The sequence below is a fragment of the Schistocerca americana genome, chromosome 3 (assembly GCF_021461395.2).
Source record: "Schistocerca americana isolate TAMUIC-IGC-003095 chromosome 3, iqSchAmer2.1, whole genome shotgun sequence".
NCBI classification, from domain to species: Eukaryota; Metazoa; Arthropoda; class Insecta; order Orthoptera; family Acrididae; genus Schistocerca; species Schistocerca americana.
In genome coordinates this window covers 617,350,025-617,367,104 of record NC_060121.1, presented here as the reverse complement: position 1 = coordinate 617,367,104, position 17,080 = coordinate 617,350,025, and the positions used below count along the sequence as shown (strand labels likewise).

The 17,080-nt window shown below is 38.6% G+C and overlaps 1 protein-coding gene across 1 annotated transcript in view; it reads left to right on the top strand.

The window, feature by feature from the left end:
• LOC124606965 (ATP-dependent translocase ABCB1-like) overlaps positions 1-17,080 on the top strand; it is a 174,829-nt gene that overhangs the window by 115,321 nt on the left and 42,428 nt on the right. The window contains exons 13-15 of the mRNA XM_047139102.1: positions 1,428-1,623; positions 10,993-11,249; positions 15,753-15,857. Of these exons, the coding sequence (XP_046995058.1) occupies positions 1,428-1,623; positions 10,993-11,249; positions 15,753-15,857 (558 nt within the window). The remainder of the gene's footprint in view (positions 1-1,427; positions 1,624-10,992; positions 11,250-15,752; positions 15,858-17,080) is intronic.

Genomic DNA, 17,080 nt, shown 5'->3' with positions numbered 1-17,080 from the left:
TGTTCTTAGATTTTTATAATCCCATTACCGATTTCGAACCGCCTAGCGGTTCATCATCACATAGTAAATATTTATTGATTGTCCGCAGCAAAACAAAAGGCGACTGGTTGCAGTAATTTTGAAGAAACCCTTAGGCTGCTAACAGCCGCCACTCGTAGTCCTGTGGAAAGCTGAAAATGCGGTAGCTCGAGAATGAGATCTTTCACGCCCAAACCTCACCCTCAACTCCCTGAAAAATCAGTCCGACCACTAGTCCCACCACTGAACACTGCTTACTCCAAAAAACCGCCAGAATCAATGCTCTCCGCTGGTATCTACAGGTGGTACAGTACCCCTTCCAGCGCCTTGCCGTACTACCATTTGAAAAAACCATGTATTCGTAAGTGCGCATTAATTACTACATGTTATACATTGCGCAAAAGAACAGTACCATATGTCGAAACCCCTTGTCTCCCACCGCCATGCAGGTTTGAAATTTGGCTCCGAAGTGCATACGAAAATGTTCAAATGGCTCTGAGCACTATGGGACTTAACATCTGAGGTCATCAGTCCCCTAGAACTTAGAACTACTTAAAACTAACTAACCTAACGACATCGCACACATCCATGCCCGAGGGAGGATTCGAACGTGCAACCGTAGCGGACTGAAGCGCCTAGAACCGCTCGGCCACTGCGGCTGGCAAAAGTGCGTACAATCTTCCTCTGTAATGGTGCGAAAGAATGGTGCCTTGCGACACCGCCTTCGGGCTCGGCTACCTTTCTAACAGTTAAGTATCGATACAGGCGAAAAAAGGCCACAGAAGCTCAAGTGAGGTGTAATGTAGGTTAATGATGTCACATTCTCACCAAATTTCACCAAAACGCTGCGCAACAAAATCGTGGGTGTAGCACATGATGGGAAGGTCTGTGCGCTCTCTCTTACCCACATTTTTCTTTTCTTTTTGACGCCTCTGCTTTCAAATCACGTAGTTTTCTTATGGGTGGCCGAAGAAAAAATTTCCAATACACCTACACTACCAATCGATAAGAAAATCCCTCAGTAGGTGGCGTAAAGGGCGTCAATGAAACTACCCCTTTGCTTAGAGCGTTGATTCCACAGATTTCGTTGTCGAAAATGACAGTCACAGTGCGATGATCAACTGTGCGACGTTCTTGACAACGTTCGATAGGTTGTCACCCCCTGGACGACACAACCGTACTGCAAAGACATTGCGAGACTACAATGCCAAAGAACGTGATCTGACCCCTCTGAAGTGTAGTAGAGTGCGACCTCAATTTTTGCTCTTGTATACCGATTGGAACCTCCAGAGATCGTTAAAAACTATTTGAATATTTGAACATGAGATACAAATTATAGTTGAAAGCTCCTTTCTTTAAACGTCAATAACTGCACACTAATGAGTTTTTTTTTCATGAACAAATTGCAGGCTAGCGTTGGTCGAACGACCATCATCGTCGCGCACAGGTTGTCGACTGTGCGCAATGCAGACAGGATCGTGGTGCTGTCCGCAGGCAGTGTGGTCGAGCAGGGCAGCCACGACGAGCTGATGGAGCTCAAGGGTCACTACCACGCGCTCGTCACTGCCCAGCTGTCCGCCGCCGTCAAAGAGGCCGAGGAAAAGGGTGAGCCCCAGCAAGTAATTCAGCTATGCAAGTAAGACGAGTAAACAAAGAAATCAATTCCTCCACTTCATTTTAATTTAGGTTACTGACCGTGCCCAAAATGGCGTACAGTTCAGGAGATTAAAATTACAACTGGATGAAGACAGCACGCAACAAAGTGGTGGTAATAATGAAGTGTAGCTACTCACAGAGGTACTGTGTGGAATGTAATTATTTTATGGCATCATAACTTGGTAAACATGCTAATGCCGTAATGCGGAACCAATTTACATTGGTAAACAGATTAGTTCCAATTGTGGCCACCAGTTGGAAATCTAGTGCTGCATACTGTATGAAACCGAGGCTGCCATTTGACAAACCATGCCGGCCCCGATGGCCGTGCGGTTCTAGGCGCTGCAGTCCGGAACCGCGGGACTGCTACTGTCGCAGGTTCGAATCCTCCCTCGGGCATGGATGTGTGTGACGTCCTTAGGTTGGTTAGGTTTAAGTAGTTCTAAGTTCTAGGGGACTGATGACCTAAGATGTTAAGTCCCATAGTGCTCAGAGCCATTTGAACCATTTTTTTGACATGCCATAACGGGAGTGAACAGTACTGCGGCCGAAAAGAGGGAACATGCGCTGTTGGTGAAACTGTCTTACGGGAATGGCAGCAATTACAGTGCTGCATTGAGAGAGTATCGCCAACTGAAAGGCCTGAGGAGAGGTCATTAAATGGTTTTCAAAATCACGGCCGAGCTCGGTCTGGCACCTGGAAGAAAGAGGCATCCTGCTCCAACGGAAGCTATTGAAGAGGTTGCTGTTTCTGTAACTGACCATGCAGCACGTGCCCGGGTAGTGACAGTGCTCTTTCAGTCTCAAGAGAATTGTCAGTACCGTGGTCAACAGTATGAAAAAGCTTCCATCTATTATTCATTGCTACACGCACCATATCCAGACTAGGCAGCTACTGAAACCTCACGATCTGCAGCAACGTTCTGCATTTGTTCTTCGGTTTCTGGTTGGGATCGAAGTTGGTAACATGTGACCTGGCAATATTCTATGAAGTGACGAGGCACTAGTACATGGTGGGGTACTGTAAAAACTGCATGTTGGCACGAAGATCCATTGCAGTCGCCATATGTCACTATGTGGTTTGAATTCACAGGCACCTTTATTGGTTTTCTGTGAAGAGAATACACTCAAACGATCTGTCAGGTGTCTACCACTGTTCTGAGCCTACTTTTGCCAGACATCTCTGCAGTTCTTTTCCTGCTTAACAGCTGATTACGAAACTTAGCGCTAGATTACAGTCGACTTTTCTTTGAAAGACATGATTTTAAGACCTAGTCTAACTTATACAAAAGATTGCTGAATCTGCGTACTAGAGCGTCAGTCGAATACCGACCAGTTAGAGCCCACTTCAGCTAATCTACACCTCAGCACGTTTCTGCATGTCTTTTTGAAAAGCGTTACATAAAAAGTATAATTACTCGTGAAATGAAGCACTTTATTGTTTTAATTTTAGCTATCTCTGTCCAGATCTGTCAGTTTATACAATTTATAATAAATAATAATAATAAATAAGTAAAAGAAAAAGCCTTAATTATACAGTGTGTATTCCACCGAAGGTACACCTTAGGGATGTTTACAGTTCGCGCTACAGAATACGAACCTCTCACGCACCTTCTCCAGTCAGCCTATTGCGTGGAAAGCCCTTAGTAAATGTATGAAATTTCTGTTGTGTTCCTGCTCACCACAGGTTCCCAGAATTGTAGCATCCGCTTAATGCTGTAAAACTAGAACACCTTTTAAAGAATTATTCTTTTGACGAACTGCCCCTCCTCCTAATTTATAGCCATTCATGCAGTAAAATATGCAAAAAAGTTTCTAACTGGCACAGTCCATTATTCCGATTACGAATCTCCACCGGAGACAACCACCAAAATGAGGACTGTTCCCAAATTTTCAGTAATGGTATGCATGATTCTGTGATGGCTTCAACCGAATTCAAACGCAAAAACAGAAAAAAACGCTCGTAACTGAGCTAAATGCTAAACTTATCAGGTAATCAAAGTTCTCTCTGGGAGTTATCACGCCTTTGCGAGTTATGTTGTAGTGGGTTCCACACACTTCGCATGCAATATCTTTCATCTTCAATTTTGCTGAATAGGCAAATGTTAGCTGATATAGTTTTGTTGCTTAGAACAACTATTTATTTCAAATGATAGAGCACAGCTATCAGTCGTTCAAGACTTGAACGAACTGTGACACAATCCTGAACAACAGGTGACTGATATACTAGGACATATATTCTTACTGTCAAATAAGGCATCGATAACAACTGGACACTAGCTGAAATCTAGATTTGTCTAATAAAACCTGAAATAAAATGAGGACTGTTTGCTGTTCTTTATCATTTGAAAGTCATATAACAGTCGTTGAGTGCACCCAAATTTCTAAGGGAAGGTAACTTGGTGACAACTATTTATACTCTTTATTTTGAAATTAATTCCAAATTTCTGTATTTGATCATTTTCATTCACTACATAGATTCTGAAGCTCTCACGACTTCATCATCATGCACATACCATACGAATCAAATTGCTGCAGACCTGCTGTATATATACAAAATTTGCACATTCATGGAATGCCGTTATGTACAATTGCACTTTAGACACATCAAGCAAAATGCTAGGTCAAAACACTGATTATCATGGACAGTATATAAGTGTACACATATGTAGCTCCAGAGTGAGTGAACTTAGCTGCATTGGAGTTACACAAATATACATTCATATTTTATATATGCTTTGCATGACAATCAGTGTTAGATTTGGCATTTTGGTTGTAGTTGCCACTTAAGATGAAGCTGTGATAATATTCCATATATGTATTCTGTGGGTGTGCAGTAATATGACTATCACGATATGTCCATGATGATAAAGCCTTTAGAGCTTCAAAATTGACTGCAGTACATGAAAATCATCAAATGCTGCTGCCTGGAGTTAATTTCAAAATAAAGAGAGTAAATAGACTTGTGGGCAAAACTTAAGGAGGAGAGTAACTTTTGTATGATGTGTCACTGCAAATTAGCACAATGAAACTACAATCATACATAGGAAGAACTTCTACAACATTGTACAAAAGTTAACTGAAAGATGTATGCAATGTTAAGAACAAAATGACAGTTTCATTCAGAGCTAATACTACTAATTTGGCTAATTCAAGGCACTTGGGGTCATTTCATTAAAATTATTCTGAAAAAAATTCTAAATAATGGACTTCATGACGATTGATTTTTAAGTTTCTTCATTCCATTATATCTCTACTTAATAGTTGTATATTCAAAACAATGAAAATTCCAACTACCGGTTAATTTCAAGTATGTGTTTGACGAAATAGTTTTAATTTATCACCAAGCTCCAGACAAATTTTTTCACCATATCTAGTTTTTAAATATTCGCAGCCAGTAATGTAATATGTTATTTACTTACAGCTCACCAATCTTTTAAACAAATCAGAACTGTTTACATCATTCAGCTTTGTCAGTAGCTTACATAGCTTATAAATGTATTAAACATAAGGATTATTAATGTTCTAAATAATGATGAATATGACTAATATACGGAAAAAATTTAAATTTGACTAAGATATTTTTGTTGGGAGAAATATTAAAGTGAAAGATAAACAAGTTTCACATAATGTTTGCAAATATTATTTTAAATCATCTTCAGTTATAGAACATATGAAAGGTATGAAACATAATGCTTATGAAGAAGAAGAGACGTTTGAGGAAACTGATATAGAAATATGGGAACAAATAGAAAAGTCGAATTCTCTCCTTTTTATAACGAATTATGAACTTATCATTTTCCAACAAATAATTTACCAACAATATTAGAAAATTACATTAAAATTAATATATTTTTTTTAAAGTTGTCTCTCAATAACAAAGATATCTAAATCTATTTAGACAACAGAGAAATCAATAAAAAGCAACTACTAAATTCATAATGAAATAGCAAACATAGATTTTATTTTTATACTAGAAGACATAAAGCTAATTTAGCTTCAGTTTATTAAATTATATTAACTGGTAAATTAAGTTAATTTTAATTTCCATAAAGCATTGTTACAAAATTTCCTACAATATTCTTTTATCAAAATAAAATGAGAATTATTTCTTAACTTGTTTATTTATGAAATTTTAGATGACTATATCTCTTATTTTCTGATTATACTCTAATTGTATCTTTTCTTTCTTTTCACTCTCAATTGATCTTAGCATAGATCCACTGTTCAAATTTTGAATATTTTTTATAGCTGAAAGTGAAATCCTTTACCTTCATTACTGTGCTTTTATCATTTCTCTCAAAATAATAACCTTAGATGTAGTTGAAGTCAAATCTGTATTTATTATTTCATTTCTCATCAGTCCATTCACCCAACATACATCCTTTTTCTACAATTTTTAAACTATCATCGATATATATTACAGTGTTCATACCAAAATATATAAAAAATTTTCCTAGCTTATCCAGCCTGTCATATGGCATAAGATTTGCATTTGGTGTGGTGAATGCAGTTGGAAACAAAATTGTAGCTCCATTATTTTCCACATAATAATCCTTGAAATAGTACTTCTGTCCACAACATGCTCATTAATGAAATTTATATTCAAATTCTCTAATTTGCCATCCAACAGTGTCTCAAAAACAGTTGTAAATCTGTCACATATTCAGTTTTCTCACATTTTGGCATTGTGCATTGTCTAAATTTTTCCAATGATGAGTTTAGACAATTCCTAGCTTGTTGTTTTGGATTTTATTGTATTCTATCAGGATGTAAATCAATATGCAATTTTTCTTTAACTGTTTTGATATATATCTCATTGGCTTCAAAATCATTAGGACTAGTTAGTAATTTTATTTTCATAAAGTCTTTTACACAATTTTGAAACAACTTGTTCTTTTCTTACTACAGTTCCACATTTTTCATAGAATTCTAAAATCTTATATTCTTTTCCTACAGATTTCTTTACTTCATCACTTACCAGGTACCAATAAAACTTCTTTTGTCATCATTGTGATTACATTTATTTGTTTCCTCTTCTGCACATTTGACATATAAATGAAGTACCAGTTTTTCATTTTTATTGATCTTTATTCATAATGGCAAAACTGGATGATACAATCCTGTTGATGGTAATAATTTACATTTAACAAACCCATACAATGTTTTACAATAATCTCTTGGTTTATATATTTTTGTGTCCTGTCATTCTGGATAATAATTGTAACATTGCACAGCTGGATAAAGACTACAAAGATCATCACATCTTATTGTTATGTTAACACCATCTGATTTAGCTCTCAATGTTATTGTATTAGTTTGACCACCATAAAAAGCATCTGTCGGATTCAAAGCTTCAACAACTTCAGATAATTGTTTGAGTTTCTTAAGTTTTTATATGATGCTGAGTTGATACAATTACATTCCCAAATTCCGTATTTTATTAGTTCTTGTTAAAATCTTTTCATATAGGTCATCAATTAATTCTTTATTCTGTTGTTAATTATCTCACATTTAAAACATTTTTTCAACCATGTTAAAAACAGCCATGGTATTGATAAACAGTATTGGTTTCTTTATTAAAGCTATCAACTTTAGCTCCAGCTATATTTACTTCACCATCATTTGCAGCATGTTGAATACAGATTTTTTCTAGAATTTTCTTTTACTCTTTATCCAATACATCAATGCTTCCCTCAGGCAAATATTTAGATCAGTATATACCTGTACAAACTCTGGCAATTGTTAAATAAAATATTGGATGTATTTAGCTACTTCTAGGAACACTTAGTTGTAAGCAGCCTATTCTCAAAGTATATACTTCAGAATTACTATCATTATTAATTTCTTTTGATCAAATTGAACACACAATTTTCTTTAACATTTTCACTATTCCATTTGAGAAATAGTTGACAACACAATAATATTCGACGTCAGGAACTGGCAATATTTAATTTTCATTTTTCTTTATATTGAACAAATATGGGTTGTAACCTCTCTTCCATTCATTCAAATCAAACGTTTTTGTGGAGCTACTAAGAGAGTATTGGGATAAATGGTTTAATTGTTTTTTCAGCACAATGCTTCAGAATGAATTGTGGATCATAGCCTTTAGAAAAATGAGTTATAAATATGTAGTTCTTATTTTTATCAGATGTCATCTGCCTATGGAATTCATAATTCATCTTATTATAAACAATATCACCATTATGACTGTGAGCTATTGTAGGCTTTAGAATATGTATAACAGTTTCTTGTTGAGCTTCATAATCCAACAATGTATATTGTTCAGTATATTTACACAGAATTGTCTTTCATATTCCCTTTTCACGACAGTTAAACTGTTTTCCTGTAACTGTTTTATAATTTTCTCAGCACTGGAAAATGTAATAAGTTTGGAAGTCTTCATTAATATGAGAATCGTCTTTACTGCAATATTGAGAACCATTGATTATAAAATCCTCACCAAAGTTTCTTTCACAATACATTTTTGCTGTTTGTATTGTATGTAAAATTTATGATTTCTAGTTTTTACTATGTGTGTACAGTTTCTGCATTGTTCGAAACTGCATTTATATTCTTTAGATCTCAAACAAATGCACTTACATTCATGACATTTGCAACCTGTATCAAAAACTTCTTGGTAATTTTTAAGCATTCTTCATTGGAACAATATCTATTGCAGTTTTGACAATATAACTTATTTCCACAGTACTGTGTTATGTGTACAGTACACAGACTTTTCTCTCTGCTTTACTGCTGTGCGTGTTCTTGTTGTGATACAGTTTATTACATATACTACTATAATATGATGATCCTAAGGAAGCTGACATACTGTTAACAACATCAAAAAGGTTGTGAGTTTTATACAGATTATCTGTATTGCTTTATAAGGACTATGATAGATAACTGAATTGAAATTTTCTGCTTCTTTGTTGCATTCTCCTAGTTGTTTACTGTTTATTGGTTTTGTAACTTGTATTTATCTTCTCTAATTTTCTTAATCTCACCTGTAGTCAGTTGTCTTGGTAGTATAGTACTGGTATGGTAGGTTAGTGTCGCTGTTATTGCCCTAGGACAACATAGATTATCATTATTTTAATTCTTGTAATATATTTTTTTGTCTTTTTTATTATCAGATAAATTTATTGTTACCTCCACCATATATATATAGTGTGTGTGTGTGTGATTTTATTGCACAAAACATGAAGAGATTGTTTAGTTCTACCTACGTCTTGTATCTTGTAGAAATTGGTTAAAACATTTTTGGAACTGCAGGTCTATATTAAATTTATCCTCTTTTCAGAATTTAGTTCTTCGTTTAGCTATCTGCACCATAGAATTGAGTGAATTCATTACATAATCTCTTTTCTCTCTTGGTATTTAATTTACTAATATCAGCATAATTAAATATAATTTTATAGTTAACAGATAAAGCTTTAAATTTTTCATTAAATTTAGATCTAATTTCTTTAACCTCAGATAAATCATTTTTAGATTTAGCCCTCTTTTCTTTGCTGAAATAGTTTACTTGTGTAAGGATAAATTTGATTTATTCTCACTACTTTTTATTGTCTAATTGGTCGAGTTTTTTCAATGACATCACCCTGAAATCTCTAAAAATAATTTATATTAGATACTCGTATTTGGGTGGAATGGAAATTCTAGTAACACAGCTGAAGCAATTAATTCTAAATTCCTTAATTTATGGTAGTCTCTAATACCAAGGTTTTAGCTAAGTTCTGTGATCATCTACTTTCATATTATTGAGACTTCTTGTAGAGATACATAAATTATGTAATGTAATTAAATTAATTGTGTCATCTTTCTTTAATCTGCTGCATCTAGTTTAATTATTTCTTCTATAATGATCATGAAGCTGAGCAAGCATAAACTTCCTGAACAAAGCTTTAATTTAGTTACTAATATTTATGTAAATACATTTTTTGAACTTTTTGAAAACAAGAATTTCATAAAATAGCAAATGCAATAATTAAGTAATTTTCATTTTTATTAATTTTATTTGACATGTACCATTGTTTACAATAATCCTGAAGACAAATCATGCATCTACTTGAGAATTTGTCCCTAGAGGTAGGATTTAAGTGAAAACATCCTATTACGAATCAGGTCCTATTTTTTGTAATATCCAGAGGAGCACTATGAATCCCAATGGCTTCAGTAAGCTACTGTCTTTGAATGAAATTGCCATTTTATTCGTGACATTGCATATTTCTTTCAGTTACCTTTTGCATAATGCTGCAGCAGTTCTTTCTACATATGGTCCAAGTTCCATCGAACTAAGTTATTAGGCAGTGGCACATAATTCGAAAGTTACTTTCGTCCCTGAGTTTTTCATCCAGCGTATGAGGGGTGATCAAAAAGTTCTCATTTGAGGGCCTTTCTGCAGCATGAATGCAATGTAGCGCGTCTCTGAAGTGGGGTCGTATTAACCGATCTGTAGGCAAGGGATTAGTGTGGCGCAATGCGGACACGTCAACTATGGCGACGTTATTACCAAATGCGTCCGAACAGGACCAACGTGCTATTATTCTTTCCTTGGCTTCCGGAGTAGAAATACCGGCAGACATCCACCGGAGTGTAAATAATTCCTATGGGGCACCATGTCTGTCAAAAACCACCGTTGTGTAATAGTGATACAAGGGATGTTGCTGTTTTATGACAGTGCACTTCCCCATAATACAAATGTCGTAATGCAGAAGTTATACCAACTCAGGTGCAAAACAGTCGAACATCCGCCTATAGTCCTGAGCTCACTCCTTGCGATTCCCACACTTTCGTTCACTTGAAAATGGCTTTGATAGCCCGATGATTCCCGACGGACGAGGATATGCAGCAGGCAGTATAGGACTTCATCACACATCAGGGTACATTCTTTTGCGAAACGAGTATCTTCAACGTGGTGTGTCGGTGGGGTGTTCTCCTTAATGGTCACGGCTCATTTGCCTCATTGGCATACCGATTCTGAAATGTACGGATTCCGAACGGAAACTTTTTTTTTGCGTCTTATACTTGGGCGACAAATGGCTCTGAGCACTACGGGACTTAACTGCTGTGGTCATCAGTCCCCTAGAACTTAGAACTAATTAAACCTAACTAACCTAAGGAAATCACACACATCCATGCCCGAGGCAGGATTCGAACCGGTGACCGTAGCGGTCGCGCGGCTTATAGTTGTTCTAGATGACTACAAGCATGAGATAAACTTCTTTCCCTTATCAACAGTGTAAGTAAACCCTATAGATGTTCAACTTGCGCTAACCTCTTCAACTTGTGCTAACCCCGTTGCTCCTGCAGCGGCAGGAGGCGAGCGGCCAGAGCTGGAGCGTATGGTGAGCGTCCGCAGCGAGGCTTCTTCAATGGCGGGCAGCGAAGGGGGCCCCGTCGAGGTGCAGCCAGAGGCTCCAGAGGAGAAGGTGCCCGACGTGGGGCTGACAACCGTGGTGCGCCTGAACGCGCCGGAGTGGCACCTGCTGGTCACCGGCACAGTTGCCGCGCTCATCGCCGGCGCTGCCTTCCCACTTTTCGCTGTCTTCTTCGGGGACGTGCTCGGGGTAAGCACTGCGCTTCTTGGGACACATTACAACATCAAATTAAGCTGTTAAGTTTCGTGAGGACTGGAACTGACACTCCCACTTTGTTGGAAACATAAAAACAGCAGTCAAAAAAATAATCACACACTGGAGACCCGCTAATACCACGTAACACCGCACCCAAGCGTGGTAGCAGCCTCTGTTCGTCGAGGAAATTAGTCCGTAAGTTTCTCTAGGTAAGCCATATTCATTTGAAGCCATTCATTGATGAACAGATCACGCATAGCTACCAACTTACCTGGATGTTCATGGCTACATTTCACCCTCTGTACGATATAGGCCCTAGTCCCCGACAGACTCTATCGTATGAATATCCAATGGGCTAGCGTGCCGCTGGAGGTGCAGTATGATGTCCGAGAGTTTGTTAAATCAGGGACGTATGCATGCAGCAATATCGAACACAACTGAAGTCATCTCGAAGACAGGAGTGTCCTCCGTACACTCACTATGAAGATGTGGAATAAGATGTAGCACCTGGTCATCGCGAATGTTGGAATAAACACCCTGGTTTATGTTCTACAGCAGCCGGAATGAGTTGACCCAACTTATGGCATGGGCCCCTGAAACATCACAAGACTCTTCACACTGCGGACTAAACCCCTCATTTGGCTTCGGTGTACTCGATTGTTTTCAGTATTTGAAAGGGGCAAAATACCACAACTACTTTCCAGTTTCTGTGCTGTTTCGACCACTGAATACTTGCCGCTGTGAGCAGTGGTCTTTAGCTAGGTTTTAGGGCTGTCTCTGTCTCCAGTCTTCTGACTAGTTTGAGGCGGCCCACCACGAATTTCTCTCCTGTGCTCTTGGATGTATCAGCTGTTGAGTTCATTATGCAATATTTCTCCCCGTTATCAGTGCTTGCTTTCTTCGGTATTGTGTGGACGATATTTTTCGGAAAGTCTGATTGTATATTTCCTGATTCATAGCGTGTACAACCGGCCTGAATACTGGTCTGCTTACCCCATGTCCTGCTGAGTCTAGAAATTCCAAAGAAATGTAACCTATGCCTTCTACTTTATTTGATCTCAAGTTAAACTCTGTTAATCTAATAATGGATCCCACTATCTTCCATTTGCACTCCCATTTCTACTTCTAACATGTCGTCGGACGGCCCTAATCCTTGTAGAGGACTTTAATATACTCTTTCCACAGTCACTTATATTGCTACATTCCTGGCTTTTTCTGAACATTTTTAAACTTCCCTCTTCCGTTGATAAGTTTAAGTATTTATTCTGTTACCTAAGGTATCTTCGTAGTTACTTTCCTTGTAGATGTATTTGTCCGTCTAACTTTTATGATTATCCTTTTTAGAGTTGTCCATTCGTGGTGTGAATCACATACTACTGTTATTCACTGTCGTAGTATGTATACTCTTAGGGAGCTTAAAGTGAACATCATCACACCTCAGGAATTCAGCAGCTCTCTTCTTTCCATATTTATTCTTCCGTGTCGTGCTATCCAGACGGACGCTACGGTTGCTGGTCCTACGCTACGCTCCCAGACATTTGTTCGACGTGGGTGTGACCCACCATGACTGACTGGCCCGACCGCCACACATTTATGCTCCCACACATTTATGCACCTGAAGATGAAGCTATACGCATCGAAACCAGTCACGCAATAAATTAAGAAATTACTGTCAACTGAAGCGGGTTTTTATTCTGTAAATGTACTTCCGAAGTTAACATGCAACTGACGGCAAATTATGTGTACCGAATTGTCACACTACTCTCCTTAACATAACGTTCTCAAATGGCTTAGAAAACTTTGGCAACAAAGGAACTGGCCGGTAATTTTATACGTAATCATTTGCACCTATTTTATTTAGTACTTTCACTAACGAGTATTTCAATCTCTCATGAAACTGGCCCGTCAGTAAGACACGTTACACGGGTGACGGGGCATATATACTAATGTGCACATTGATCTTCATAATCCTAATTGAAATTTTTTTCATATCCCGTCGAGTCCTTACTCTCTAACTGTGTAATAAGGGACTCGAGTACATCTTTTGTTTCCTGTAGCTGCATGTGACGTAGTTGTCTTGCAACATCAGATTTTAAGGGTTCAACACGTTTACTTGTAACAGTGAAATGTTGATTTAATTTGCGACTATTGATATTTGCGACTGTTGAAAAGCATTGGTTATTAAATATTTTACACAACTGTTTCATTGTCCCACAAGAGAGGGGTAATATGCAGAACACCCACATTCTGCCCCGATACCTCTTTCTCAATTGACCATATACACTGTGCACCACAATTAAAGGATCAATTTGTCGAAATCACATAATTTCCTCCCACTACGACGTATAAGTTTTAAATTGGGCTCAGAGGTGCTTACAACTTTCATCTGTAACAGTGCAAAAGTGTAGCGGGTTGCAACATCAACCTTGGGTTCAGAAGTTCATGTGAGCTGTAAGACGGTTTAATGATCACACATAGCCACTAAATTTCAACATAATACTACCCAGCCTCACCGTGGACATGTGGGACGATGGCCACGACCTCTCTCACCCCCATTTCTACCCTTTGCTTGACGCCTCTGCAATGCAGGTCAGAACCGCGGCGCCCAACTTTGATATCACGCGGGTTTCTTGTAGGTGGCCGGGGAAAACATTTCAGATACACCACCAGTCATAAACGACACGAAAAGATACTACGGTGTAGCATAAAAGGCGTTGATGAAACCACTCCTATCCTTGGGGCGTTGCTTCCCACAAATTTCACGGTCGAAAACGAAAGTTCACTGTATTACGAGTAACAGGACGACGAAATTAACGATATATGACACAGCTGGCACCACAAGGACGATTAGACTCTTCACTAAGGGACATCGTGGGCAAGCAACCCCACTGATCGTAATCGCACACCTTTGGAGTGCAGTGTGACAGCAATTTTTGTATGACGTAGGGTGTGTGCTGCATATTACCTGCTTCTACAACTATGGGAAGTTCCTCTCCATATGTAATTGAAACAGGCACCTTGTAGTAGTCGTTGCGATCTAGAAATAAAAAGAAATTATTTCTGTTTGCCACTGAAAATAGATATTTGACCCTAAACCGGTCCTGATAATATCTCCGTACATAACCTGGTGTTAGGAAAGGTAAGGCCAACATATTTGACTTTGCGATTGATAATCAAAGCAAGACTAAAAAAAAATGCAGACCCATTCACAGGATTTGCCGACTTGAAAAAAGCATTATACAGTGTAATATGTTGTAGGATGTTCGAAATCCTGAGGAAAATAAGAGTAAGCTATAGGGAAAGGCGGGCACTATATAATATGTACAAGAACCAAGGGGAAACAATATGAGTGGGAGCCCAAGAAAGAAATTTTCGGGTTAATAAGGGTGTAAGACTAAGACACGGATGTACCCTTTCGTCGCTACTGCTCTGTCGGGATATCGAAGAAACAATGACGGAAATAAAAGAAATTGACGGTGAAAGCATATCAATGATAAGGTTCGCTGATGGCATTGCTATCCTAAGTGAAAGTGAAGAAGAGTTACAAGCCTGCTTAATGGAATGAATAGTTTAACGAGTAAAGAATTCAGAGCAAATCTAAAAAGACGAAAATGATGAGAAGAAGCAGGAACGAGAATACCGAGAAAGCTAACAACAGAACTGACGATCGCGAACTAGATGAAATCAAGGAAATCTGCTACGTAGGCAGCAAAATAACCCATGACGGACGGGGCAAGGTGTAGATGAAAAGCAGACTAGCACTGGGAAAAAGGGCATTTATGGATAAGAGCAGTCTACTAGTATCAAACATAGGCCTTAATTTGAGGAAGAAATTTCTGAAATTGTACGTTTGGAGCACAGCATTTTATGGTAGTGAAACGTGGACTGTGGTAAAACCGAAGCAGAAAATTCTCGAAGCACTTGAGATGTGGTGCTACAGACGAATATTGAAAGTCAGGTGGGCTGATAAGGTAAGGAATGAGGAGGTTCTCCGCAGTTCGGACAGGAAAGGAATATGTGGAAAACACTGACAAGTAGAAGGGACAGGATGATAGAACATCTGTTAAGAGATTAAGAAATGACTTCCATAGTACTAGAGGAAGCTGTAGAGGGCAAAAACTGTAGAGGAAGACAGAGATTGGAATACAGCCAGCAAATAATTGAGGACGTAGGTTGCAAGCGCTACTTTGAGATGTTGCCACAGGAGAGAAATTCGTGGCGGGCCGCATCAGATCTTCAGGAGACTGATGACTCATATTTGTTGCTATTTTTATGTCAGAAATGTGTTACACATCTAAAAAGAAAAACACAAAATATATCTTCTTCATAAAAATTCTTCAGGGTATCAGACCGCATCGTCATAATTTAAAATGCGCCAACGTTTCGGCCAGCGTTGCAGCTAGCCTTCATCAGACTCTAAATCACTGCACACAATTTTTTGTCTAAATTCTGGCAACTTGTTGGAGCATCTCTGATACCTCATGTTGTGTTGTACAGGTTCTTTCGCTCCCAGACCCTGAAGACGTCCGCAGTCAGGCCAACTGGTACAGTGTGCTGTTCTTCGTTATCGCTATCCTCGCGTCCACAGGATATTTCCTCCAGGTAAGTGAGAGATTACTGCACAACGGTACGAGACGACTTTTTCAGTCGACATATCTTTCGTCTGGCCGCCTTCCATCCCGTCCAGGCACCTATATTTAGGTTTTCCGTCATTGCCATAAATCGGTTAAGATAAATGCTGCTATATTTCCTTAAAAAAAGGGAACGACCGACTTCATTCTCCTTCTTTTCCCAGCAGCAATTTGTGCTCCGTGTATAAAGATCCCATGCTCGATGGGGCGTTAAATCCGTTCTCATTTCCTTTCTATAAATCCAAAGTCTCTCTGAAATTGCTGTTGAAGAGATGACATCTGATACTGTCTTCAAATATGCGTTCTTTGCACGGGAACCTTACATTCAATAGCCTCCTTGGCACCAATGAAAGCGAAGAGGCGTCGTCAAAGTAATATTTGGTGTTCAGTTTTTTTCTTCATAACTGGGTTAAGAGCTATCGAATACTGGTGAAATGAAGACATGTTTTCGCTAACTTTGTGTAACACTTTCATTTGCTACTGGCCAATTTCAGTCTGATGACCGTAAAAAAGGGGAAGTATTACAGGACATGTTGCAGGCAGTCCTCCTTGTTTATTATTACGTGTGTCATGCGGAAGGGGGGGGGGGGGAGGGGTTGGGATGTCAGCGGTACAATCAAGCCGCTCTTTAGCGAAAGGATATGTAGTGTACACAAAGGCGAAAAAAGTCTATAAATAAAAAAGTGAGAATTTTAAAAGTGATTTTAAAATTTGTAAACAAAAATTTAGTGAAGGTTTTATATAAAAGAAGCTTGATTTTGGTCGTTGTTAATTTTTAAACAAGAGTACTAAAAGGTAACTGTGGTGTCACCGCCAGACACCACACTTGCTAGGTGGTAGCTTAAATCGGCCGCGGTCCATTTAGTACATGTCGGACCCGCGTGTCGCCACTGTGTGATCGCAGACCGAGCGCCACCACAAGGCAGGTCTCGAGATACGGAATAGCACTCGCCCCAGTTGTACGACGACTTTGCTAGCGACTACACTGACGAAGCCTTTCTCTTATTTGCCGAGAGACAGTTAGAATAGCCTTCAGCTAAGTCCATGGCTACGACCTAGCAAGGCGCCATTAGCCTTACATAGTTGGATAGTTATCGTATGAAATGTCTCATCAAGAATGCTGTAAACAACAAAGGATATATAAAAGTTAAGTATTCGAGGAGCTGCATACTTTTCTTGCTACCATTCACTACT